The sequence below is a fragment of the Mustela putorius genome, unplaced genomic scaffold, assembly GCF_011764305.1.
Source record: "Mustela putorius furo isolate JIRA1106 unplaced genomic scaffold, ASM1176430v1.1 tig00000095_pilon_pilon_pilon, whole genome shotgun sequence".
In the NCBI taxonomy this organism is placed as follows: Eukaryota; Metazoa; Chordata; class Mammalia; order Carnivora; family Mustelidae; genus Mustela; species Mustela putorius.
This window is the reverse complement of record NW_025421280.1, coordinates 23,119,639-23,146,320: the sequence shown is the minus strand read 5'-3', so window position 1 is coordinate 23,146,320 and position 26,682 is coordinate 23,119,639. Positions and strand designations below refer to the sequence as shown.

At 49.8% G+C, this 26,682-nt stretch overlaps 1 protein-coding gene across 4 annotated transcripts; it reads right to left on the bottom strand.

Moving 5' to 3' along the window:
• Positions 1–114: 114 nt before the first annotated feature.
• SHISA5 (shisa family member 5) lies at positions 115–25,578 on the bottom strand. 4 transcript variants are annotated; one of them, XM_004760721.3, is made up of 6 exons: positions 25,375–25,578; positions 22,974–23,130; positions 8,864–8,947; positions 1,819–1,937; positions 1,450–1,662; positions 115–1,335 (listed from the first exon to the last, which is right to left on the bottom strand). In XM_004760721.3, exons 1-6 carry the CDS (start codon positions 25,442–25,444, stop codon positions 1,256–1,258), a joined length of 723 nt encoding a protein of 240 aa, XP_004760778.2. In that variant the 5' UTR covers positions 25,445–25,578; the 3' UTR covers positions 115–1,255. The 4 variants fall into 4 exon arrangements, with proteins under 4 accessions (XP_004760778.2, XP_012915959.2, XP_044936341.1 ...); XM_013060505.2 differs by having other exon boundaries at positions 25,378–25,577; XM_045080406.1 differs by lacking the exon at positions 25,375–25,578 and adding an exon at positions 17,746–17,783 and having other exon boundaries at positions 22,974–23,068.
• Positions 25,579–26,682: the final 1,104 nt, after the last annotated feature.

Here is a 26,682-nt window from a genome sequence, read left to right as displayed (position 1 = left end):
ATGGTCAGACGTCTGAGTCTAGGAAAGACATGGAAATCCAAGAGTTGCATGAAGATGGGACATGGCCTAATGCCCACTCCCAGCACCCAGGCTCTGAAAAAAGAAGGCAGCAGCCCCAAATGTTTGCATTTATTATAAACAAAGGTGCAGACCCTAAACTCTCAGAAACACATCAACAGGTACAAAGCTAAGACAGATCTGGTGAGATATTAACAGAGGGACAGGGAACACCGAGGTATTCATGTCTGGGCCAGAGCAGCCACCTAGGGCCCCCTTCCACCTTTGGTCCAGATGGCCCCTTGGCCCAGGTGCCCTAGGTGCCAGGACACACTGTGGACTGGGGTACAGGCTCTGGCTATTCTGTGAAGCTGGTGTCAGGAGAAGCAGGGCCTATCAGAGGCCTGACGGTTCCTCTCCACTGTGGGCCAATTTCCTTCCAGGACCCAGGAGGTCCAGCCTCACAAAACACGATCACATACATTTTGAAACAGGAAACAGGCAAAATGTTTGGCTAAAAGGAAAACAAAAACACTGCAGGGAGGACACCTGAGTGTGCAGGTGGACAGAGGCTGCCCTGCCGCCCTGTGGTAGGGGTGGCCAGCCAGGGCAGCCAGAGCCGTGGGTGGACGTGGCCCTCCAGCTGGTCCCAGGGAGGATGTGGGACAGTCCAAGCAGACCGTGTTCGGGTGGCCGAGCCTCTGCCTCAAGTGTTTCGGTCTCAGGAGGCTGTCCACCCTCTGCTGGGCATGGCGCAGGCTCTGGCACTGTGGGATGTCTGCTTAGCCGGGCCCCAAGCCTCACCCCCACGCCATGATGGCTCTGGTTCCTCGAAGAGTACCCCACACCCTGGGGACAGGCCATGGCCTTGAACAATGGCTTGTCACTCCACCAAAACCAGAACACATGGGCACGTTGCCCACAAAAAGCCTCACTGTCCTGGCATGGCAAGCCCCGCCGGCCTGGTCTCCCTGGGAAGGTACGGGAAAGAACTCCCAGTCTTTGAATTTTGAGATTTCGAAAGAGCACAATTTCAAGTGAGGAAGAGAATGAAGTAGGGTCCCAGCAACTCTGGCAAGGACTGCCCCCCACCATGTTGGCATCACAAGAAGCTTCGTGTACAAATGGGACACAAACACCACGCATGGGGAGAAAAAGACCGTGCCTCCATACCCATCTTCTCTCTCTCTCTCTCTCTCACACACACACACACACACACACACACACCCAAGGGGCAGCCAGAGAAGCAGGGACATGTTCAGGGAACTGTCTTCGGTGGGTCCATGTAGGCCGGGTTGTAAGGAGGCTGGCTGGCAGGGTAGGGCATGGCTGCACCTCCTGAAAACAGAAGAGGATACCGGTTGGTTGTGCACCTGGAGGACTGCAGCACGAGGGGACAGTGGCAGGAGATGTGGGGGGCCAGGCAGGGTTGGCGTTGGCAGTGGTACTCACCAGCCAGTGTCTCGTGGTATGCTGGGGGGCCCATAGGCTGGGCAGGGTAAGGCGGGGGGTACTGTGTTGGGTAAGGTGCTGCTGGCATCCCTGGCTGTGGGGGCATGGGGTGGTAGCCCTGGTACGTCGGTCCTGGGTAGCTGGGGGGCACACTTGGAGGCTGAGGGTAAGGGGTGTGCACCACCGTCGTGGCCGTGGTGGTGGTGACCACCGCTGCAAAGAGAATCTCAGTCAGGACCAAGCCCCCCTCACTCCAGCTTAGCCAAGCCAGAGCCCTGGTCAGCAACACCCCCCTGCCCCTGGGCTCTGCACCTGTGCACCCAGGGTCCCGGGGGGGGGGGGGTCTAGGGAGGGGGTGGGCGTGCTTACGACGCGGTGGCCGGCGGCACATCTTATAGAGAGAGCAGCAGGAACAGGTGAAGCAGATGATGACGGTGACAACAGTGAGCACGAAGATGGTCAGGCCGATGGCTACGGTTGCCCCAAACCTGCCAAAGAGCCAGCCGTGACCCAGGGCGCCTCTTGCCCCAGCCCAGGCCCTAGCCGTCCACACCCCACCATTCCCAGGGGCACCCTTCTTGCCAGAGGAGACTCGGCCACACAGGGCAACTTCCAGGTGGGGCAACTTGAACCTCCTTCCCACAATTTCCCCAGTGTAAAAGGGGGTTGTTCCGTGAGTCTGTATAAAGCACCTCACCCAGCGTCTACCCCTCTTGTGTCCCACCTCTTCGAGGGTCTCCCGATCACACACCCGTCTTGTTCACCCCAACCACTCAGCAGCAGGTCCTCGGGCACATGGCTTAAGCCAGTCCCTGGGGGCGACATCAACTAGCTCACGGCCCCTGGGAGCCCACAATTCAGTGCAGGGGGCAGACGCTGAGGAAGAATGGAAGCACAAGGGACAGAGGCGGGGGAGAAATCCCAGGAGAGCAGAGGCCAGTGTGCCCAGAACAGTGAGGAGAGGCACACAGGGAACACTGGCCCCAGAGAGGGGCTACAGGCCCCCTGGAGTGACAGGGAACCCACTGGGTACCCAGCACCGTACCAGAAGTTCGCATACATCCTGGGCTCCCACGCTCTGACCAGGAGGCCAAGTGGGTAAGCAGAGCCAGGCCTGCCTGATGCCAGCCCCTCAGCGAGGACCATAGCAGAGTAGAGGGGCTTTAAGAAAAGGCAGATCCGGGACGCCTGGGTGGCTCAGTTGGTTGAGCGGCTGCCTTCGGCTCGGGTCATGATCCCGGCGTCCTGGAATCGAGTCCCGCATCGGGCTCCTTGCTCGGCGGGGAGCCTGCTTCTCCCTCTGCCTCTGCCTGCCATTCTGTCTGCCTGTGCTCGCTCTCTCCCCATCTCCCTCTCTGATAAATAAATAAAATCTTAAAAAAAAAAAAAAAAAAAGAAAAGAAAAGGCAGACCCAAGCATGCTTGGGTGGCTCAGTGGGTTAAGCTTCTACTCTTGGTTCGGGTCATGGTCCCAGGGTTCCGGGATGGAGCCCCGCATGAGGCTCCTTGCTCAGCCTGGGGAGCCTGCATCTCCCTCTGCCCCTTTCCCTGCTCATGCTCTCACTCTCACTCCTAAGTAAATAGTTAAAAAAAAAAATCTTAAAAAAAAAAAAAAAAAAGAAAGGTCAGGCCCTGGACAGGGAGTTCACCAACATTGACTTTCAAGGGCAGATGGAGTCCCTTGCTCTCCTCTTCTATTGCCAGGGACCAAACCCTAAGAAAAGGCACATGTTTGATGACAGCACCTAGAATATTCAAACGTGGAAGGAGGGGAACCTGACTGGCTCAACTGGTAGAGCAGACCACTCTAGATCTGGGTTGTGAGTTCAAGCCCCACCCACGTTGGGCGTGGAGCCTCCTCACAGCAGGCCCAGGGGGAAGGGGGGGTGTACCCCACTCCACCCCACCCCAGCCCTGGGTGGAGGGGCTTCCCCTCACAGTTCAGAGGGGCAGCACCATCTCAGCAGGGCCCCACACAGCCCAGGGACAGGCTAGTGACAGACTTTTCACACTGAGGATTCCAAAATACACAAACGCATTCACAAACCAGAAACCACTGATCACTGCGCGTCACCTGCCCGGGACTCAAGCACCTCCCAGACCCGCTGCTGCCCCCAAGGAATGGGGACACAGACACACACACACACACACACACACACACACACTATGGCGCCCAAGCTCACCCCATGTTAGTTAGCCTCCGCCTTCACTCCCGGGCTTCCCCACAGCCCTGGACTTTCCCTATTTCCATCCTGGGCCACTCAGTTCCAAACTCCTCCCCTTTCGAGGAAAGGAAAGCAAGTCTTGGCCCTCCCCTATCTCTGACGTCAGCGCAGAGCCCTTAAAGACACAGCAAAGCCCAGCGGTGCCAGGGAGGCCCGGAGCAGGGAGGGAAGCCAGGGCTGTCCAGCGGTCCTCCCAAAGTGGCTCCTGTCCCGGCCTTGTCTGCCCTGACCTGGTCTGGCCTCACACCATGGCTGTCCCCCTTCCTGCCCTGATGCTGCCCTGGATCCGAGGTGTGGGGGACCGAGCCACACTCCTGCTCAGCCAGCCAGCCCTGTTGCAGCTGTCCTCCTTGATGGGCACCTTCAGCGATCTAGGTCCACCAGCAGCCCTGGGGACCCCTGGAGCTTCCCCTCTCCCACCAGCGCGGGCTCCAAGCCATTAGCCTGCCTCGCCAGGACGACACAGAAGCCTCTTCAAGTGCCTTTGGCCATTCTGCCTGGTCTGATCATGTCACCCTGCTCAAAAGCCTTCTATGGCTCCCGTAGCTCTTGAGATCTCCAGGAATTTGATTTATAATTTACTTGTTAAACTGTGTATCTGGGGCACGTGTCTGGCTCAGTCGGTGGAGCATGCAACTCTTGATCTCAGGGTTGTGAGTTCAAGCCCCACATTGGGTGTAGAGATTACTTAAAAATTGTTTTAAATCCTAAAAAAAACCAACCCCTTTATGTATCTATGTGTAATTTTCTGTGTGTGGGTGCATATATATATATATATATATATATATATATATATATGCATATATATACACACATACATATATATGATAGTTGAAAATAAAAGAAAAAAATCTATGATTTGTCTCACCAGACAGTAAAACTTAAAATAAGACAAATTTTAATCTTTAGTTAATAAATATTATATAAAACTGATAAATCACTGACCTCTATCTCTTTTTTTTTTTTTTAAGATTTTATTTATTTATTTGACAGAGAGAGATCACAAGTAGACAGAGAGGCAGGCAGAGAGAGAGAGAGAGGGAAGCAGGCTCCCTGCTGAGCAGAGAGCCCGATGCGGGCCTCGATCCCAGGATCCTGAGATCAACCCATTGAGCCACCCAGGCGCCCCTGACCTCTATCTCTGAAACCAGTAATATATGTTAACTAAATGAATTTTTAAAAATAAAATCAAATTTTAAAAAATATCTTTTGTTAACAAAGTCTATTAAAATAAAATACTTGTGGGGGCGCCTGGGTGGCTCAGTGGGTTAAAGCCTCTCTGCCTTTGGCTCGGGTCATGGTCTCAGGGTCCTGGGATCGAGCCCCACATATATATGCTCTCTGCTCAGTGGGGAGCCTGCTTCCCCCTCTCTTTCTGCCTGTCTCTCTGCCTACTGTGATCTCTGTCTGTCAAATGGATAAATAAGATCTTTAAAAAAATAAAATTAAAAATAAAAAAATAAACTTGTGTGGTCTGGAACTCCCACCTCACCTTGTTCTCTGTGCTCTGGCCACATCACCTTCCTTCCAGTTTTTCAAAGCACCATGCTATAATCTGACCTCAGGACCTTTGCATATATAGTTCCTCCTGCCTGGTCTGCCCTCCACGTAATTAATTCCTGTTCACGCTTCAGAACTCAGCTCAAAATACCACTTCCTTGGGGACATCTTCCCTGAAAATGCTCTGACGGAACTAAATCCCTGTCTCCCTCAGTTTACAAACATATACTCTGTGAGCATTGATTAACGAGCATCTTGCCTCCAGCCTGTGGATTCACAGAGGCACAGACTGAACCTGCTTTGGGCCATCGCTCTATCTCCAGCACCGAGCACACTATGTGTGTTCAATAGGGATTTGATGGATGAAAAATTCACACAGAGACCCCATGGGCAGCACCTAGTAGGGAGGCCAGGCATGATGCTCTGAGGATGGGTAATATTTGAGGGGTGGTTCCAGAGTGTGGTAGGGGCCTATGGTACCCAAGGCCACAGTTCTAGTGGAACCATGCCTCTGAGAGGAAGGAATGGGTTTCCCAACATTGGTGCTACCTCCCAGATCAGACAGTCCAAAGGCCAAGTTCAAAAAGCAGAATCAGCGCAAGCAGAGAGTGTACAGGGCTAAAGGGCGTGGTTCTAGAAGGCTGAAGACTCCTCTTGTAGGGACTGATGAAGACCCTCTCTGGAGCAGGGACAACAGCATTTTCAGCATCATGCTGGCAAGGCGGTGGACCGGCCATGCCCCCGTGGGTGTGACAGCAGCACAAAGGATGCTGGGAGAGCTGGGACAGGTGTACCAGGTGTACCACAACCCCACTGCACCTAAGGGACCTGCATGCCTTTCTCCCATACCGTCACTCACGGCAGTCAGGGCCAGCAGCCACCTAAGTGGGGCCTGCATTCATGCATTCTACCACTCAGATGCTGAAACACACATCGATCCCAGAAGTAGCAAGGAACCAGAAAGGACAATGATATTAGGGTCCAAAAGAACCATGACAGGGACCGAGGATCCTGTATGCACATGGGGAGCATACAAGCCAAGAGTGGACACAGACACTGACCATTCAACAGGGTAGGATGGGGCTCACCCGCCCAAGTTGAGGAGCAGGCTACAGAAGACCTGGGCCAACCTCCGGCCCATAGGCAACACGGCCACATCTAGGGAGCCGAGGGCCCACGTGGAGGGAAGACACCACCCATGGAGGCTGTGACAGGCAGAGGAGACCTCCTCTGGGTCCCTATGCTCTGACCTGGGGCCTCATTCTTGCAGAACCCAAGGAGTTACCCACAGAGGGAGATGTGGGGGGTTTTCTGCCCCCACTGAAGCTTTCCTGAAGCTCCAGCCATGGCCTGGGCAGCAGGGGATGAACCCCACCACAGAGCCAACACTCCAGCAGAGAAACAGTGCCCTTGGCCAACAGGGCAGCACACAGATGTGTCATTGGAGAGCCTGCCCTTCTGGCTGCTTCCCAAGCCCTAAACCTGTGTAAGGCAGGTGCTGAGCGAGACACAGGGGCACTGGCCAGAAGGCAGGGAGGGAGAGATGGGGTAGCACGACTGCCGTCACCCACGCTCCCCAGTGGGCAGGACAGCCGGGCGGGAGGCAGCAGGCACCCCCCGCACACACAGGCACGCGCACATCTCCCACCAGCCCCCGTTCTGTGCGCACACCTCGGGCAGGAACAGGTGCTCCTGTGCTCACACCCAGTCACCTCGCTGCAGCCACCAGCCCCGGCAGCCTCTCCTCCCGTGCCCCTCGGGGACCTGGTTCTGCAATGTCCCCTCTGTCCCCTCTCTGAGCTCAAGTCTCTACCAGCACCCAAGAAGCCCTTCCTCACCCTGACTCCTCCTCCAACTCCGGTCTGGAGTTCACAGCCCAGTGGCTCCCTGAAGCCTCCACACTCACTTTACCCTACACGTTTCCGGCTCACTCTTCAGTCCGCTGCACTGAACGACTCCTGCCAAGGGTGCCACGGCCTCTGTGGTAGGGAGTCCACATTCCTCAACAGCCCACAGCCCACGCATCTTCCTCTTTCCTTCTGCTTCTCTGAACCCTCCCTCTCAGCATCTCCCGAGGCCCTTCTTCAAATGCTGCTGACCCTCAGATTCAGTCCTCGGCACACTCCTGCCATCCAACCTGAGCCCCTCACCCTGGCCCCCCTCCTGGTCCCAATTCCTTTCACAGGCCTGGACCTCCGGTCCCCATCACCAGGGCAGAGGCCAGGCACTCACCTCCCTGCACCAAGCCCAGTCTCCCTCCCTCCAGCTCCCAACACCTGGGACTGGGAAGCCATGGCCGCCACCCCCTCCCAGCCTCATCCTCCCTGGAGCAGCCAGAATGGTCTCCTTCCTAAACACCGCTCAGACCAGCACTGCCCAGAACACTCCACCGTCCTCAGGACAAGGCCCACTCCCGGGCTGCCCCAGGCCCACGCTGGCTGGACAGCAGGAGGTCCTGTGGGGCTGTCAGAAAGCCCACAGTTCGGGGACTCAGCCAAGGAAGGGCGCCCCCTGCATGCGGAGGGAGGGGCTCATCAGGGTGTCATTCTCCCATCAGCCAAGGGCGAAGGACCCGCCCACAGACCTGAGGGCCAAGGCTGGGCCTTGGGCTCTGAGGAGGGCCCACAGGCTGTACCTCTTCCCTCCCCCATCCCGGGAGCCCTGTCCTGATTCCACTGTGGCCAGTGAGACCCCGCACCCACCCAGCCCCGCAGGGCAGAAAGGGCAGGTACATACCTGGACCCCCATGTGGGCCTGGAGCCCTAAGGGCCTTCCTCCCAAGGGGGGGGGCAAGGCCTGTGCAGATCTCCTGAGGGGGGCTTCTAGACCCACCAGGGCCGAGGAGGGCAGCACGTGGAACAGACCCCACCAGGAAAATATACACATGGCTGCACGCTGGCTCCGCCCACGTGAAGGGTGCGTCACAACACCCGTCGGTGGCAACAAGACAGAGCAGGAACCTGGCCAAGGGAACTGAGGTTTGGGAGACAGTCTTGTTCCTTGGCCCAACAGAAGGGCCCTGACACAGCAACCATGGCTCACAGGCCCTGACACAGGGACCAGGCGTATCAGTATCCCAGCGTCTTTACCACCTGACCCACCATCGCCCTGTCGTGGTCACCACCGTCACCCTGCCACCATCATCACCGTCACCCACCACGACCATCATCCCATCCCCATCACCACGGTCACACCATCCCTGTCACCACCATTGCCCCATCCCTGTCACTGCCATCTCCCCTGTCACTATCACCATCACCGCATCACTGTCACCATCGCCCCATCACTGTCACCACCATCACCCCACCACTGTCACCATTGCCCTGTCACTGTCACCATTACACCATCACTGTCACCGTCACCACCATCACCATCATCACCATCAACTCCATCACCTCCACACCACCACTCGTTCCCCATCAGTCACCAGTGCCCACCCCATCACCTAGGTCAATACAGACCCCCTACACTTGGCCTTTCAACTGTCAACCACGGCCCCCCATCCCCAGTCCACAATGATGAGGACTCGACTTTCCAACCTAAGGATCAGGGAACCTATTGGTCAGCTACTCTGGGGCCCCACTACAATGCCTCTGTGGCATCCCAGTACCCACAGCCCTCACTCTAGCCCACTGAGACCCTTGTCACCTCCACCAGGAAGACGGACCCTGCCTGCAGGTTTTACTTACCCTGACATGGGGTCGCTGTCCAAGCTGGAACGGAACCTCAGTGCCGAGCCCAGCTGCTCCAGGGGCTCTGTACCGGCAAACACACTGAAAAGAGAAAGCTTCATGATTGACACACCCTAGCCCTACCCAGCACACCAGAAACAAACACTACCTCAGCACACACACAAAATGCACAAGAACCAATCCTGTACGGGCCACAGAAGACTCCTCAAGGCCTCCTGAGGATCTCAGACTATAAGGCCACACACTCCTCTCAGGTGTACCCAGAACATTCTCCAGTAGACATTACATACAAGGCTACAAAAAGAGGCTCCATCGATCTGAAAAGATGGGCACCACACAAAGCTATCTTCTCCAACCACAGTGCCATGAAGTTAGAAATCAGCAAAGGAAGACTACTGTGTGACGAAATGAAAAAAGAAATACTGAACATAACTCACACCTTGAGAAACTAACACGCTACCAAAAAAAAAAAAAAAAAGGCAGCAAAAATAATGTGCCTTAATAAGAAATTATAAAGTAAATTAAGATATATGTAATACAAAAATACAGATTCAAAGGGGCACATGCACCCTGATGTTTACAGCAGCGTTATCAACAATAGCTAAATTGTGGAAAGAGCCCAAGTGTCCACTGACTGATGAATGGATAAAAACAATGTGGTATATCGGGGCACCAGGGGTGTGCCGTTGGGTTAAGTGTCTGCTTTTAGCTCAGGTCATGATCTCAGGGTCCTGGGATGGAACCCTGAGTAGGGCTTCCTGCTCAGCAAGGAGCCAGCTTCTCTCTCTTTGCCCCTCCCCCGCACTTGTGCATGTGGGCACACACACTCTCTCCCTCATTCTCAAACAAAAATATAAAAAAATAAAATCTTAAGAATAAAATCTTAAGAAAAAAAGATGTAGGGGCACCTGGGTAGCTCAGGGGGTTAAGCGTCTGCTTTGGGCTCAGGTCATGATCTCAGGGTCCTGGGATGGAGCCCTGCATCAGGCTCTCTGCTCAGCAGGGAGACTGCTTCCCCCTCTTTCTCTGCCTATCTCTCGGTCTACTTGTGTCTACTGTCTACTTGTGATCTCTCTCTATCAAATAAATAAATAAAATCTTAAAAAAAAAAAAAAAAAAAAGATGTAGCATATCTAAACAACAGAATATTACTCAGCCATCAAAAAGAATGAAATCTTACCATTTGCAATGATGTGGATGGAGCTAATGTATTATGCTAAGTGAAATAAGTCAGTCAGAGAAAGACAAATATCACATGATTTCACTCATATGTGGATTTTAGGAAACAAAACAGAAGAACGTGTAAGAAAGAAAAAGCAAGAGAAAAGGAGAGAGGGGGAAGTAAACCATAAGAGACTCTTTTTTTTTTTTTAAGATTTTATTTATTAATTTGACAGAGAGAAATCACAAGTAGACTGAGAGGCAGGCAGAGAGAGAGAGAGAGAGAGAGAGGGATGCAGGCTCCCTGCTGAGCAGAGAGCCGGACTCGGGACTCGATCCAGGACCCTGAGATCAGCACGGAAGGCAGTGGCCCAACCCACTGAGCCACCCAGGCGCCCCAACCATAAGAGACTCTTTTTTTTTTTTTTTAAAGATTTTATTTATTTATTTGACAGAGAAATTACAAGTAGGCAGAGAGGCAGGCAGAGAGAGGAGGAAGCAGGCTCCCTGCTGAGCAGAGAGCCCGATGCGGGACTCGATCCCAGGACCCTGAGATCATGACCTGAGCCGAAGGCAGCGGCTTAACCCACTGAGCCACCCAGGCGCCCACCATAAGAGACTCTTAACTACAGAGAACAAACTGAGGGTTAATGGAGGAAGATGGGTGGGGGATGGGCTAGATGGGTGATGGGCATTAAGGAGGGCACTTTTTAAAAAAAATTTATTTATTGGGGCGCCTGGGTGGCTCAGTGGTTTGGGCTGCTGCCTTCGGCTCGGGTCATGATCTCAGGGTCCTGGGATCGAGCCCTGTATCGGGCTCCCTGCTCCGCAGGAAGCCTGCTTCCCTCTCTCTCTCTCTCTCTCTCTCTCTCTCTGCCTGCCTCTCTGCCTACTTGTGATCTCTGTCTGTCAAATAAATAAATAAAATCTTTTAACAACAACAAAAAAAATTTTATTTATTTATTTACTTGGCAGAGAGATAGCGAGAGAGGAAACACAAGCAGGGGGAGTGGGAGAGGGAAAAGCAGGCTTTGCGCTGAGTAGGGAGCCCGATATGGGGCTTGATCCCAGAATCTTAGGATTATGACCTGAGTCAAAGGCAGATGTTTAATGATTGAGCCACCCAGGCACCCCAAGGAGGGCACTTTTTATGATGAGCCCTGGGTGCTGTTTGTAAGTAATGAATCACTAAATTCTACTCATGAAACCAGTATTATGCTATATGTCAACTAACCAAAATTTAAATACAAATTTGGAAGAAAAAAATAAATAAAATTGTGCCAAGTAAAAGAAAAAGAAATTTAAAAATTAATAAAACTGGGCACTTGGGTGGCTCAGTTGGTTAGGTGACTGCCTTCAGCTCGGGTCGTGATCCAGAGTCCCAGGATGGAGCCTGCGCACTGGGCTCCCTGCTCAGCAGGGAGTCTGATTCTCCCTCTGACCCACTCCCCTCTCATTCTCTCTCGCTCTCTCTCATAAATAAATAAATAAAATCTTAGAGAGAGAGAGAGAAATTAGTAAAATTGGATAACAAAAATACAACAGGTTAAAATAAAACAGGTAAAAAACACAGCTAATGCAGTTATTAGAGGGAAATTATCTTTTTTTTTTTTTTAGATTGATTTATCACACAGAGAGAAAGAAAGTGTATAGGCAGGAGGAAAGGCAGAGGGAGAGGGAAAGAATCTCAAGCTGACTCCTCCCAGAGCACAGAGTTTGATGCAGGGCTCGATCTCACGGCCCTGAGACCATGAGCCAAACTGAAATCAAGAGTCAGATGTTCAACCGACTGAGCCTCCCAGCTGCCCCAGAAATTTATTTATCTTTAAAAGTAAAATATTAAACTCAAGAAGGTGAGGGAAAACTAATAGAGTCAATCCCCCAAATAAGGAAGAGATTAATAAAGGGATAATAAAGGAATTTAATAAAATAAAGCACAAAAATAAAAAAGAACATGGGACGCCTGGGTGGCTCAGTGGGTTAAGTGGCTGCCTTCGGCTCAGGTCATGATCCCAGCATCCTGGGATCGAGTTCCACATCAGGCTCCTTGCTCGGCAGGGAGCCTGCTTCTCCCTCTGCCTTTAGCCTGCCATTCTGTCTGCCTGTGCTTGCGCTCTGTCTCTCTCTCTAACAAACAAATAAAATCTTTAAAAATAAATAAATAAAATAAAAATAAAAATAAGAAAGAACAACAACCACCAAAAAAAAAAAAAAAAAAGATTTAAAAATCCAAAGTTGGCAGGCCTTCTGGCAAGACTCATCAAGGAGAGAAGAAAAAAAAAGAAAAAAATGCATAATAAAAAAGAGGAAAGAACTACAGGTACAACAAAGACTTTAAAAGTAATAACTTCAGGGGGCGCCTGGGTGGCTCAGTGGGTTAAAGCCTCTGCCTTCGGCTCAGGTCATGATCCCAGGGTCCTGTGATCGAGCCCTGCATCGGGCTCTCTGCTCAACAGGGAGCCTGCTTCTTCCCTCTCTCTCTGCCTGCCTCTCTGCCTGCTTGTGATCTCTCCCTATCAAATAAATAAAATATTTTATTTTAAAAAAAAAAGTAATAACTTCAGGGGCAGGTGGATGGCTCAGTCGATTGAGCAACTGAGCGTTGGCTTTGGCTCAGGTCATGATCCTGGGGTCCTGGGATGGAGCCCTCATTGGGCTCCATGCTCAGCGGGGAGTCTGCTTCTCCCTCTCCACCTGCCTGCTGCTTCCCCTGCTTGTGGACTCTCTCTCCAAGAAACAGATGAATAAAATCTTTAAAAAAAATTGTTTCCCTCTTCCAAAAAAAAAAAGAAAAGAAAGTAATAACTTCAGGGATGCCTGGTTGGCACAGCTGTTGAGCATCTGACTCTTGGTTTTGGCTCAGTTCGTGATCTCAGGGTCGTGGGTTCAAGCCCCACAGAGGCTCCATGATCGCTGCAGAGTCTGCTTGAGACTCTCCCCCCTTTCCCTCTGCCCCTTCCCACCGCCCTCTCCTCTCTCACTTTAAAATAAAGAAACTTTTGAAAAATGAAAAAAAAAAAGTTATAACTTCATTGGCTAGTATCAAAAAGACAAAGAACAACACGTACTGTGGAGCATGTGGAAAAAGGGGAGCCCGGGTGCGCTGTTAATAGGAATTCGAACTGGTGCAGCCACTGTGGGGAAACAGCATGGAGGTTCCCCCTAACTGGTTACAAACAGAAATACTACAAAAATCCGTACATAACCAATTCCACTTCTGGGTATTTATCTGAAGAAAACGAAAACACCAATTTGAAAAGATATGTACACCCCTATGTTCATTGCAGAATTGTTTATAATAGTTAGGAAATGGAAGCAATCTAGGTGTTGATTGGTAGATTAGTGGAAAATGAAGATGGGAGACATACACACACAACAGAATATTACTCAGCCACAAAAAAAAGAAAGAAATCTTGCCATTTTCCACAACATGGATGGAGCCAAAGGGTATGATGCAAACTGAAATGAGACAGAGAAAGAAATACCGCATGATTTCCTTTCTGTGTGGAATTTAGCAAACAACAAACCAAAACAGAGAGACTCATCAATACAGGAAACAAAGATGTGGTTACAGAGAGAGGGCCAGCTGGGGGCTGGGCGGGTGAAAGAGGCGAAGGGGATTAAGAGGTACAAATCTGTGGTCATAAAATAAATAGGCCACAGGGATGTAATGTACGTAACAGCGAAACAGGCAATAATATTGCAGTAACTTTGTATGGTGACAGATGGTAACTACACTGATCGTGGGGATCACTTTGTAACATTTGAAAATACTGAATCACTATGATATATACCTGAAACTAACAAAATACTGTATTCAACTATACTTCAATTTAAGAAGAATAACAATAATAACCTTCTTTGGATTCTGATTGGAACAAGCCACCCATGAGAAGGCACTTTGGAACAAGTGGCGGCAGCTAAAGACAGACTGGCATTGAAAATTATTAATGAGTTACTGTTAATTATGCCAAATATAATCATGGTTATATTTATTTATAAAGAACTTGTAAGCGGCACCTGGGTGGCTCAGTGGGCCTCTGCTTTTGGTTCCGGTCATGATCCCAGGGTCCTGGGATCGAGCCCCACATCAGGCTCTCTGCTCAGCGGGGACTCTGCTTCCTCCTCTCTCTATGCCTGCCTCTCTGCCTACTTGTGATCTCTGTCTGTCAAATAAATGAATAAAATCTTAAAAAAAAAAAAAACTAACATTTAAGGAGACATTTTTTTAAAGACTTATTTATTTATTTATTTATTTATTTGAGAGAGAGCGCAAGCGTGCAGGGGAAGGAGCATGGGGAGGGAGAATCTCAAGCAGCCTCCCCACTAAGTGCAGAGCCCAACTCAGGGCTGGATCCCTGGACCCAGATCATGACCTGAGCCAAAATCCAGAGTTGGACGCTCAACCCTCTGAGCCATCCAGGAAGTCCCTGGGAGAAATATTTATGATGTTTTAATTTTTATTTTGTTTTAAAATGATCAGAAAAAAATGGGGGGAATAACAGTGTCAAAGTGTTGGTGACTATGGAAGCAGATGATGGATATGTACAGTTATTATATTATTCTCTCTGCTTTTGTATATATTGAAAATTTCCAAAATTAAATGTAAAACAAAATAAATTAAAAAGCATTAGGAACAATTATATCCTAAACTTGAAGGAAAAGTAAAGCTGAGGAGAAAACATTTTTTTAAAAACCAATGTGCAGGACGGCTGGGTGGCTCAGTCATTAAGCATCTGCCTTTGGCTCAGGTCATGATCCCAGGTTCCTGAGATGGAGATCCACATCAGGCTCCCTGCTCTGCGGGAAGCCTGCTTCTCCCTCTTCCACTCCCCTTGCTTTTGTTCCCTCTCTCACTGTCTCTCTCTCTCTGTCAAATAAACAAATAACATCTTTAAAAATAAATAAATAAATAACCAGTGTGCAGGGGCATCTGGCTGGCTCAGTTTGGAAAAGCATGCAACTCTTGATCTCAGGGTCATGGGTTCAAACCCCACGTCGGGTACAGACAATTCTTAAATAAAAGTAAAAAAAAAAAAAAATCATTGTGTAGGCTTTGGTGAGCAATAACAGAGCAAAGGAAACCAAGCTGGTGTGTGGGAGGCTAGAAAGATCCATGGAAATAAGGCTGGCACCTGAGGCCCTGTTCTCTGAAGGTCTCAGGTAATAGAGATTAGACCCAGAGTCCACCAGGTGGGCAGGCCCCAGTGATTCCCACTCACTTGGGATGAGACCTCAAAAGCTGTGCCCTGACACCCCGAGAAGAAGGGAGGAAGTGAGCAGACAGCTCAGTTTCTAATCCTCTGTCTCTGTCTGCATTTAGGCCAACATGGTTTTTTGGGTTTTTTTTTAAAGATTTTATTTATTTACTTATTTGACAGGCAGAGATCACAAGGAGGCAGAGAGGCAGGCAGAGAGAGAGAGAGAGAGAGGGAAGCAGGCTCCCTGCTGAGCAGAGAACCTGGCGCGGGACTCGATCCCAGGACCCTGAGATCAAGACCTGAGCCGAAAGCAGCGGCTTAACCCACTGAGCCACCCAGGCGCCCCAACATGGTTTTTTTTTTTTAAAGATTTTATGTATTTGCCAGAGAGAGAGAGACAGAGAGAGAGCACTAGCGAGGGGAGTGGCAGGCAGAGGGATAAGTAGGATCCCCCCTGAGCAAGGAGCCTGCTCCATCCCAGGACTTTGGGATCATGACCTGAGCTGAAGGCAGAGGCCTAACCGACTGAGCCATGCAGGGGGTCCCAGACGGTCTTAAGAGTACTGTGACCTTGGCAAAAGCAACACAAATTCTCCCTGGAAGAAGTCCTGGGCTCCAAATTTCTACAATCAATTTTGTAAATGTGACATCAGGCACACTATCAAAAAGTTTCAGAAACATGAGGACACAAGACAGCATGAATACAACACAAGTGACCACAGGTAACTGACCACAGAAGTACCCACGGGGCCTCAAATAGCAAAGCCACTGATATTAAACACCACCACATACACAGTTCAAGGAGATCAAAGAAAAAATTGAGCACTTCAGGAGAACATGAAATATAAAAGAAGAAACAAAAATTCTAGAACTAAAAAGCAATACTACAAATTCATAATTTATTAGACACGGCTGAAGATACAATTCATAAACTGGAGAATAGGTCTAATACACGTAGACTGAAGCTCAGAGACACAAAAAGACAGTAAATGTAAAGACAGAAGATGGTGGGCAAGATATGAAATATAAGAGGTTTACAAGAGGTCTTACATATTTGTAATTAGGGTCCTAAAAGGAAAAGAGTAAGAAAATAGAGCAGAAGCAATCTTTAAAGAGATAACGGCTGCCAATTTTTCAAAACTGAAGAAAAAAGTAACAATTCAAGAAGTAGTGTGGGGGCACCTGTGTGGCTCAGTGGGTTGAGCCTCTGCCTTCAGCTTGGGTCATGATCTCAGCGTCCTAGGATCGAGCCCCACATCAGGCTCTCTGGGGAGCCTGCTTCAGCGGGGAGCCTACTTCCTCCCTCTCTCTCTGCCTGCCTCTCTGCCTACTTGTAATCTCTGTCAAATAAATAAAGAAAAAAGTCTTTAAAAGGGGGGGTGCCTTGGTGGTTCAGTGGGTTAAAGCCTCTGCTTTCAGCTCAGGTCATGATCCCAGGGTCCTGGGATGGAGCCCCGCATCAGGCTCTCTGCTCAGCGGGGACCCTGCTTCCTCCTCTCTGCCTGCCTCTCTGCCTGCTTGTGATCTCTGTCTGTCAAATAAATGAATAATATCTTAAAAAAAAAAAAAAGAAGAAGTACTGTGAACCCCAACCACCACAAAGCCATACCCAGGAACATCACAGCAAAACTGCTGAAAACCAAATACAAAGAAAAATTTTAAAAGTCTTCAAAGGCGCACCTCAGTGGCTCAGTCAGTTGAGCATCTGACTCCTGATTTCAGTTTAGGTCATGATCTCAGGGTAGTGGGATCGAGCCCCACAAAAGTCTCCCCACTCTATGAGGAGTCTGCTTGAGATTCACTCTCTCTCTTTCTCTCTCAGAACCTCCCCTGGCTCACACACACACATGCGCACACGCTCTCTCTCTTTCTCTCTCAAACAAATAAATAAATAAAATCTTTAAAAAATAAAAAGTTTAAAAAGAAGGTAGTCAGAGGGTGCCTGGGTGGCATAGTGTTTAAGCCTCTGCTTTCAGCTCAGGTCATGATCTCAGGGTCCTGGGATGGAGCCCCACATCGGAATCTCTGCTCATCGGGGAGCCTGCTTCCCCCCTCTCTCTCTGCCTGCCTATCTCTGCCTACTTGTATCTTTGTCTGTCAAATAAATAAACAAACCAAAAAAAACCTAAAAAATTTTTAAAATTTTTTAAATTAAAAAAAAAAAGGTAGTCAGAAAAAAACATGTTGCTTGCAAAGGAGCAATAATTAATCTGTTAACTGGTTTCTCCACAGAAACAACAGAAATCAGAAGACAATGGAATGGAATGAGACGCCTGGCTGGCTCAGGCAGAAAAGCAACTCAAGGTCATAAATTCAAACCCCACACTGGGTGTAGAGATTACTAAAAAATAAGTAAATAGAAAAGAAAAGACAATGGAATGAAAGCTTTAAAGTGCTGAGAGAAGTTGACAGCTGCCAACCTAGAAATCTATAACCAGGAAAAATATCCTTTAAGAATGCAGGTGAAATAAAGACATTTTCAGAGAAACAAAAACAGAAAATATGACACCAGCATACCTGCATAAGATGTAGAAGGAACCCGATCTCAGCCGAGGCTTAAAGATGTAGGAAGCAAGAAGCAGCAGCAGAGAAGACAGAGATATGGATAAATGTAAATAAATATTCACTGTCAAAACCAATTAAAATACTTAACTGTCTTTAAGGTTTACAATAGTATTACAAGAAATAAAGAGGGACATTACACATGATAAAATGAACACTTCATCAGAAAGTCAAACCAGGAGCGCCTGGGTGGCTCAATAGGTTAAGCTTCTGCCTTCAACTCAGGTCATGATCTTGGGGTCCTGGGATAGAGTTCCATATGGGGCTCTCTGCTCAGCGGGGAGCTTGCTTCCTCCTCTCTCTCTGCCTGCCTCTGCTGCCTACTTGTGATCTCTCTCTCTGTCAAATAAATAAAATCTTAAAAAAAAAAAAAAAAAAGAAAAGAAAAAAGAAAGTCAAACCAATCCTAAATATGTATGCACTGAATAACAAAGCATCAGAATTCACAAAGCAAATATTGACAGAACTAAAAGAAGAATGAACATATCTGTGGTCTCTCAGTAATCAATAAAACAAGCAGACAAAGCCCACAAGGACAGAAAAGATCTAAACACTATTATCAACCAACTTGACCTAACTGACACTTCTAAAAGCACTACACCCAACAACTGCAGAATATACCATTTTTCAAGTTCATATGAAACATTTACCAAGGTATAGTATATGCTCGGTCATAAAATGAATCTCAATAAATTTCAAAACACTTAAATCTTAAAAGAAAACAACACAGCGGCGCCTGGGTGGCTCAGTTGGTTAAGCAATTGCCTTCCGCTCAGGTCATGATCACAGGGTCCTGGGATCGAGCCCCGCATCAGGCTCTCTGTTCCATGGGGAGCCTGCTTCCTCCTCTCTCTCTCTCTCTCTGCCTGCCTTTCTGCCTGCTTGTGATCTCTGTCTGTCAAATAAATAAATAAAATCTTAAAAAAAAAAATTCTTTAAAAAAAAAGAAATTAAAAAGAAAACAACACAATGAGGTCTTACCACACATTCACCAAAATTACTAAAATTAAAACCTTCTAGGAAATAGAAACGATCTAGATCTTGACTGAGGTACTACAGGTGAGAAATATGCATTTATTAAAACTGATCAAACTGAAACATTAAGACTTGTGCATTTTATTACATGTAATTATACCTCAATTTTTAAAAACTGATTTACAATGCCAAGTTTTCAGAGGAGGCACAGCAAACCGGAACTCTCGTACATGGCTGGTAAGAGCATAAACACTACAACAATGCTAGAAAACTGGGGGTAGGGGTGCCTGGGTGGCTCAGTGGGTTAAGCCTCTGCCTTCGGCTCAGGTCATGATCTCAGGGTCCTGGGATCGAGCCCCACATTGGGCTCTCTGCTCAGCAGGGAGCCTGCTTCCCCCTCTCTCTCTCTCTCTGCCTTGCCTCTCTGCTTACTTTTGATCTCTGTCAAAAAAAAATAAATAAATAAAAATTAAAAGAAAAAAGAAAACTGGGCGTATCTGCCAAAGCTGAACACGTGTACCCAATGACTCGGCAATCTGACTCCTAGATATTTACCCAAAAGAAATATGTTCCATTTAAAATTTTATTTAAGTAATTTCTATCCCCAACATGGGGTTTGAACTCGAACCCAAGATCAAGAGTCCTATGCTCCTCCAACTGAGCCAGCCAGGAGCCCCAGAAATGTTTTCTTTTAAAAGGCACCAAGGTGGGGCGCCTGGGCTCAGATGGTTAAGTATCTGCCTTCAGCGCAGGTCATAATCCCAGGGTCCTGCGATGGAGTCCCACAGTCCCACATTGGGCTCCCTGGTCAGCAGGGAGCCTGCTTCTCCCTCTCCTTCTGCTGCTCCCCTTGCTTGTGCTCTCTCACTCTCTCTGTCAAATAAATTAATTAAATCTTTTACAAATTCTAAAAAAATAAAAGGCACCAAGGAGAGGCACCTGGGTGGCTCAGTCAGTTAAGTGCCCTACTCTTGATTTCGGGTCGGGTCATGACCTTGGGGTCCTGAGATCAAGCCCCAAGTCAGGCTCTGCACTCAGCAGGGAGTTTGCTTAAGATTCTCTCTTTAGGGGCACCTGGGTGGCTCAGTGGGTTAAGCCTCTGCCTTCGGCTTGGGTCATGATCTCAGGGTCCTGGGATCAAGCCCCGTGTCTGGTTCTCTGCTCAGCAGGTAGCCTGCTTCCCCCTTCTCTCTGTCTGCCTCTCTGCCTACTTGTGATCTCACTCTCTCTGTCAAATAAATAAATAAAATGTTTTTTAAAAAATTCTCTCGTTGGGGCGCCTGGGTGGTTCAGTGGGTCAAGCCTCTGCCTTCAGCTCAAGTCATGATCTCAGGGTCCTGGGATTGAGCCCCACATCGGGCTCTCTGCTTGGCAGGAAGCCTGCTTCCCCCTCTCTCTCTCTGCCTGCCTCTGCCTACTTGTGATCTCTCTCTCTCTGCCTGCCTCTGCCTACTTGTGATCTCTCTCTCTCTCTCTCTCTGTTAAATAAATAAATAAATAAGTCTTTTAAAAAAAATTCTCTCTTTACCTCTCCCTGCCCCTCCCCACCACTCATGCACACACACTCTCTGTCTCTCTCTCTCTCACAATAAATAAGTAAATCTATAAAGGGCACCAAGAATTTATTTAAAAAAAAAAAAAAAAGTTCTTAGTATCACTATCAGATTAGCAGAAACCGGGTTCCTGGGTGGCTCAGTCATGAAGCATCTGCCTTCGGCTCATGTCATATCCCAGGGTTCTGGGATCCAGGCCCACATTAGGCTCCCTGCTCGGGAGGAAGCCTGCCTCTCCCTCTCCCACTCCCTCTGCTTATGTTCCCTCTCTCACTGCCTGTCAAATAAATAAATAAAATCTTTCCTTAGTCTAATAAAAGGTATCTTAAAAAAAAACTACAGTAAACATTATTTTTTTTAAAGATTTTATTTATTTATTTGAGAGAGAGAGAGAGTGAGAGAGAGCACGAGAGGGGAGAAGGTCAGAGGGAGAAGCAGACTCTCCATGGAGCTGGGAGCCCAATGCAGGACTCAATCCTGGGACTCTGGGATCACAACCTGAGCAGAAGGCAGCAGCTTAATCAACTGAGCCACCCAGGCGCCTCCCCCCCTTTTTAAAAGATTTTATTTAATTATTTTTAATCATGAAATGATAAAAGCCTTCCCCTGAGACAAGAATGCTATCTATCATCACTTCCAATCAACACTGCACTAGATATCCTAGCCAGTGCAATAAAGCAAGAAAAATTACTTAAAAGTATAAGAATTAGAATGGAAGAAATAAAACATTAATTACACATGACGTGACCATTTCTGTAGAAAATTCTTAAGAAGTTTTTATTAAAATCACTCAAATTAATACATAAATTTAGTAAAGTCTCTGGATACAAGGTCAATTTATAAAAATGTATTGCCTTTATATCAATAAATAACAAGAATTCTAAACTACACTACTTACAGTACCATCAAAAAGATTAATTTAAAAAAATAACTAAATTAATTTTAAAAAATACAGATGCAGGGAAACTATTTGACAAAATTCAAGATCGCTTCAAGTCCAAGCAAACTAGAAATAGAAGGCAACTTCCTCAATCTGATAGAAGCCACCAATGAAAAAGCTATAGCTAGCATCATACCTAATCCTGTATATTTTCTCCTTAAAATTGAGACCCAGACAGGGAGATCTGCTCTCACCACTTCTATTCAACATTGCACTGGAAGTCCCAGCCTGTGCGACAAGGCAAGAAAAAGGAATAAAGGAATACAGAAGGTAAAAGAAGTAAAGAATAGAAGAAAAAAAATGGAGTAGGAACAAAGCAAAACAATATGGTAAGGGAAGAAGAAAGAAAGAGAGAATAGAAGAGAGCAATAAAAAGCACAAAATAAGATGGCAAATAAAATCCCAGAACACCAATAATTACATTAAATTTAAATGAAATGCTCGTGTATTTAAAAAAAAAATTACTGGAATGGATTTTCTTTAAAAGACTCATGTAAAAATGTAAGGACAACAAAAGGTGTTCACTTCCTGTGAAAGGGGGGACTCTGATCCATCAGGAATCTAGGTAGGCTGGTATGTAGCCTGGGGCTGCCATTCCCAAGAACACCTTAGAAGTCCTACATACATCTCACTCTCCTGGCAATTTGCTCCCGTGTACACTTCCAAGAAATTCTCACATGGTTCCATAAAAAAGAGGAAGATGCTTACAGCAATCATCTATGACAGCAAGCTTAATACTCACACCCCAGAGAATAACACCACAGGGGTGGACATAGGCCAGATGCACACAATGCAGTATGACTGGGTCTTATAAACCCTGAGCCAAATGCAAAAAGTAAGGGTGTTCCTTGCATCCACAAAACAATGTAGACTTTTCCAAAACTGATGGTCCATCAGTAGACCACACAACTCTAGATCTTGGGGTAGTGAGTTTGAGCCCTAGGTTGGGTACAGAGTTTAAAAATCAATCAATCAAACAACCAATCAATCAATCACAAACAGTGAAAATGACATACAGACTGGTTGCTTATGGGGTGAGAGGGAAATGGAAGGGTATGTGAGATTAAATATATAGGACGGCATGGGCTGGTCTTGTCCAGACCAGTGATGATAACCTGTCACGAGCAGAGAAGCTGGACCCCCTCCACCCTCTCTATCCCTATGATCAAACACAAAAGAAACCCCTATGTGGCAAAGGGAGACCTTGCTTCCAGCCCATGATGCAATGCAAATCCACTGGCCACACTAAGAGGACACGGGACATGGTGCAGGATGCGACCTGAGCTCCAGGGCTCACAAGATGATGCCTACACAAGTCACATACTTCCCCAGCCAGGTGCATGCTTTGCTATAGGGTAGACTCACACCAAAGGGTGCACCTTGTTGGTCCAGGTGCATACCCAGGGGCGAGCCACAGGGCCAACTGAGGCCACCAGCCCTGGGAAAACTGCTCAGCTCAAGACTGAGGGAGCTGGGTGAGCCGGGGCCCTCGAGGGTTGGGGAGAGAAGGGTAGGGGACTAACTGAGTAAGCTCTGGGGGGGGTGGGGGGTTCAGCCCAGAACAGGGTCTCCACACCCTCACCCCCCATCCCTGGTCCAGTGCTCTACCACCTTGCAGAGCCTGAGAGGCCGGGGGCAGAGCGAACTTCTCCTTCATGCACACTCCTGCTGGGTGCAGACTCAGCCCTCCCACCCTGCGACCACTGTGCACCCACCTGGCCTTGGGCTCTGCGCAGCTTTCCTTGTTCCCCACAAATTTCTTCAGCTCGTCGGAGCAGCAGTATTGGTTGTAACAGTTGCCGCAGCAGAAATCAGGACAGGACTCTGGGAAGAAGTTGTGTCCACGGGAAGCCACACACACCTCACTGTGGGCTGGAGCGGAGAAGCACCCTTGTTCATCGGGAGGCCACAGGGCCAGGTGTCACGCCAGATCTCGGCCATGGCCCGTACAATGGAGCCCCTTCCCCAGCACTGCTAGCAGTCACAAGCATCTGGGGGGCCTTTGAGCCACCCCAGTCACTGGCCACCTCTAGCCACAGCCCCCATCTGCCTTGCCCTCTCCCCTGTCCCACAGCAGAGGCAGCTAACCGGGCTCCCTCTCTCCCCCACCAGCCACTTGGCTTCTGCAGGAAGACTGGCCTTCCTAAGTGGGAGTTCAGGTGGGGCCACTTCCTGCTCAGGGACCATCCCAGGTCCCCACTGCCTCAGAATCAAGTCCAGGGTCCACAAAGCATGGGCTGGACTGCCAAGGGCTTTGATGGTCACCCCAACTTTCCAGCTCTATCCACACTCAGTCCCTAACTTCCTCTCCTCACCACTCAGTCACAGCATCCTCAGTCTCTGCTAGACACAGGACTGCAGGGGCCTGGCGCGCACAGACCACACCCTCACACCAGGCTCGCCATGGGCCATGGTCATACCCACCATATATGTCCATGAAGCGCTTAGCCCAGAAAAGTCCATGAAGCGCAGATGCCCAGAAAATGTTTATGCAACTGGTGGCCAGGGTTCCGAGGCAGTGGCCCCACTTCAAGCCCCAGAACCATTACAAGGCTCTCAGCCAGAGTAGGGATCCAAGGACCTTCCCACAGGCTGGGGTAAGGACAGAGCTCCAGTATTCCAGGTCATGCTGAGAGGACCTGACTGACCAGTGTGGGAAATGACCCAAGGCTTTGGGAGACCACAGGCTTGCCAACTTCCAGGAAGATGCTATAACCAAATGTTCCCATGCACCCTTAGACCACATGAGCAGAGCTCTAGTGCCCACCAGCAGGAGGGGGGCAGGTCCCAGACTGTGCCTGGACAGACCCCGAACAGAACACACAGTCCAGCAAGACCCAGATGATTATGGTAGCCTGGGGACAGGTCTAATGATAAACCCTGAAATATGGCTATGTCACCTAGAAAACATCCCAGCCCAGCACCTGGACTCTCAAGACCCAGACTGGCCAGAGCCCCAGGGCGGTGTGCCATGTCTGGAGATCCAGCCTGGTCAGTGCATCACATACAGAGCGAGGCCCAAAGACAGAGGCACTAAGTGACCTCCTAGAGAAGAGATAACTAGAAAGGGGTGGGGAACGGGAGAGGGGTGCTCTGTTCTTGGCAGGTTCAGGCAGAACCCTGCTCTGGGCAAAGCTGGAGGCGCAGAGGACCTGACCACTCCCAGGCTTCCCCTAACCAGCTGTCCATCCAACAGTAGGTTGTATGGTAGTAGGTAAGTCAGCCTGGCCAACGCTACCGGAAACTCAGGTGACCCCCCCCCTCCAGCAGGGTCCTTTCGGCCTCAAAGCTGGGGACAAAGACATACACACACCACTTGCTTGGGCCAAGAGCCCAGGACACAAAGGCTCTTCTGGGCCCCAGACAGGCCGGTTGAGACTTGCCAGAACTTACTGGACCAGGGACCAGGGACCAGGGAACTACCTTCTCACTTCCCAGCCCGGGTCCACAGATTCATCTCAGCTCCCCCAGGAAATAAAGCCTTTTTCCTTGAGGAAACTGCTCACCCCAGAGGGATCACTCCGGCTTCCGCCGGCTGGGTCAGGGTCTGTTCCAATTCCTACCCCGAAATGGCCCCCAGCCTGGCCTCCTCCGTCTGTGAATCATCAGTGTACCATCAACACACACAGTGGTGTTTCCTCCAACCCGGGAGGCCAGCCTCAGTCGTCTCCAGGAACACAAGGGCCGTGGGAACAGCGGGTGGGGGAGTCCAGCCAGAACATAGAGCTGAAGGGAAGGCCTCTGATGGAGGGGGCCAGGCCTCCCTTCCGCCATCACCCTAGGCTAAGACCAGGCAGGGACTCCCATGCCAGCCCCTGGGGACCCAATCCTTCCGAACATCTGAGGGAACACAGACCCCACCACTGCCACCCTCACCCAGGGCACAACAATGGTGGCAACTTCCTAGGGTCCGTTCAGACACGGAGGGGAGCTGAGGTCAGGTCCTGGGGGTCTGGCTAACTGCCTCGGGGTTACTGGGGGTGGGGGACACTGTGGGGATCCCGGTGCTGCCTGGGTGCACTCTAGGGACGCAGGAATGGGGCAGCCCCCCCTCCCAGATACACCGGGACAAACGGTCCCTGCCCGGGACAAACTGCCCCCACCCCCAAGGCTCACCACCTGGAGGCGGCGGGAGCAGCAGAAGCAGCAGCAGTAGGATCCGGAGCGCGGGGACCCGCGCAGCCATGGCGGGGCGGCGGACGGACAGAAGGACAGACGGACAGAAGCAGGAGGGGTTGAGGTGCGGCGGCAGCCTCAGCGACCCGTACGGCCACCGCTTCCTCGCCCCGCCCTTGGCGGCCTGTTCCGGGAACCCCGCCCGGAGGAGGGAGCGGAGGGGAGGAGAGCGAGGCCAGGGAGGGGGAGCAGACGCCTCTCCCAGCCTCCCGGCCAGGCCCACGTCCAGGGGCCACGCGGAAACTCCAGCTCCTTCAGGAGGTGGCGGCTCCTGCCCCACCCCCTCACCCCCCGACGTCGCCTTCTGTGCCCGGGATACTTCCAGCCCCCTTCCACCCCCGCGTCCCAGTTCCCAGCCCTTGGCCCGGAGGGGATCTCCTGGGAAGGGGGAAATCTGCATCCTAACACTTGGGAGGCAGGACACAGGCGGATCCTCACTCGGGACTCACCGGGAGCCGGGGACCAGGTGAGGTGGTGAGAAGAGGGTCCAGAGCAGACCTAAGCACACAGTAGGCACTCAATAAATGCTAATCCAAAGACTCTGAGGAGACTCCATCCACTGGGTTGACCTCTCTATCCCCACAGTCATCCTATGCCCCAGCCCAGGCAGGCTCATCCCCCATCTCAGGGCATGCCCGGTTCAGATGAGCTGTTCTAAGGATGGGAACTGGCAGCTTCCAGGCACTCTAGGCCACCTCCTGGCTCAGGGGAGTCTGGCTGGCTTGCATTCCTTTCTGTTCCAGGACCATGTGCTCACACAAGACTCCTTGAGATGGGGCAGTAGCTACCCCTGACCCTGTCTTTCACTGTGGTCAGGGGTCTGGGCAGAGCCAAGGAAATGCAGAAGGAGCCCTGCCACGACTCTGTTCCAGATGCCATCCCAAAACATCATAGGCTCGGGGAACCACAGTTCTGCCAACTGGGAAGTCCAAGATCAAGTAGCCAGAAGATTCTGTATCTGATGAGTTTCTGGGTTCATAGATGATTGTCTTTTCCCTGTGTTTTCACTTGGCAGAAAGACCAAGGGACCTCTCTGGGCCTCTTCTCTAAGGACACTAACCCCCATTCATGAGAGCTCCACCCCTAAGATCTAATCGCCTCCCAGAGGACCCACCTCCAAATACCATCACCTTGGGGTTAGAATTTCAACATCTGAATTTGGGGAGGACACAGGTGTTCAGTCTATGGGCAGCATTTTTTCACCCAGGGTTTCTGACCTGCTGCCCACCCCACACCTGGCACGTGCAG

Bases quoted from the DNA above. Each gene is read 5' to 3' on its own strand.
- SHISA5 (XM_004760721.3), bottom strand. From the start codon at position 25,444: ATGGCTGCGCGGGTCCCCGCGCTCCGGATCCTACTGCTGCTGCTTCTG. The intron at 1,938-8,863 runs GTAAGTAAAACC...GCTCTTTGGCAG, and splicing joins GACAGCGACCCCATGTCAGG to GTTTGGGGCAACCGTAGCCA. The intron at 1,663-1,818 runs GTAAGCACGCCC...TTCTCTTTGCAG, and splicing joins GTGCCGCCGGCCACCGCGTC to CGGTGGTCACCACCACCACG.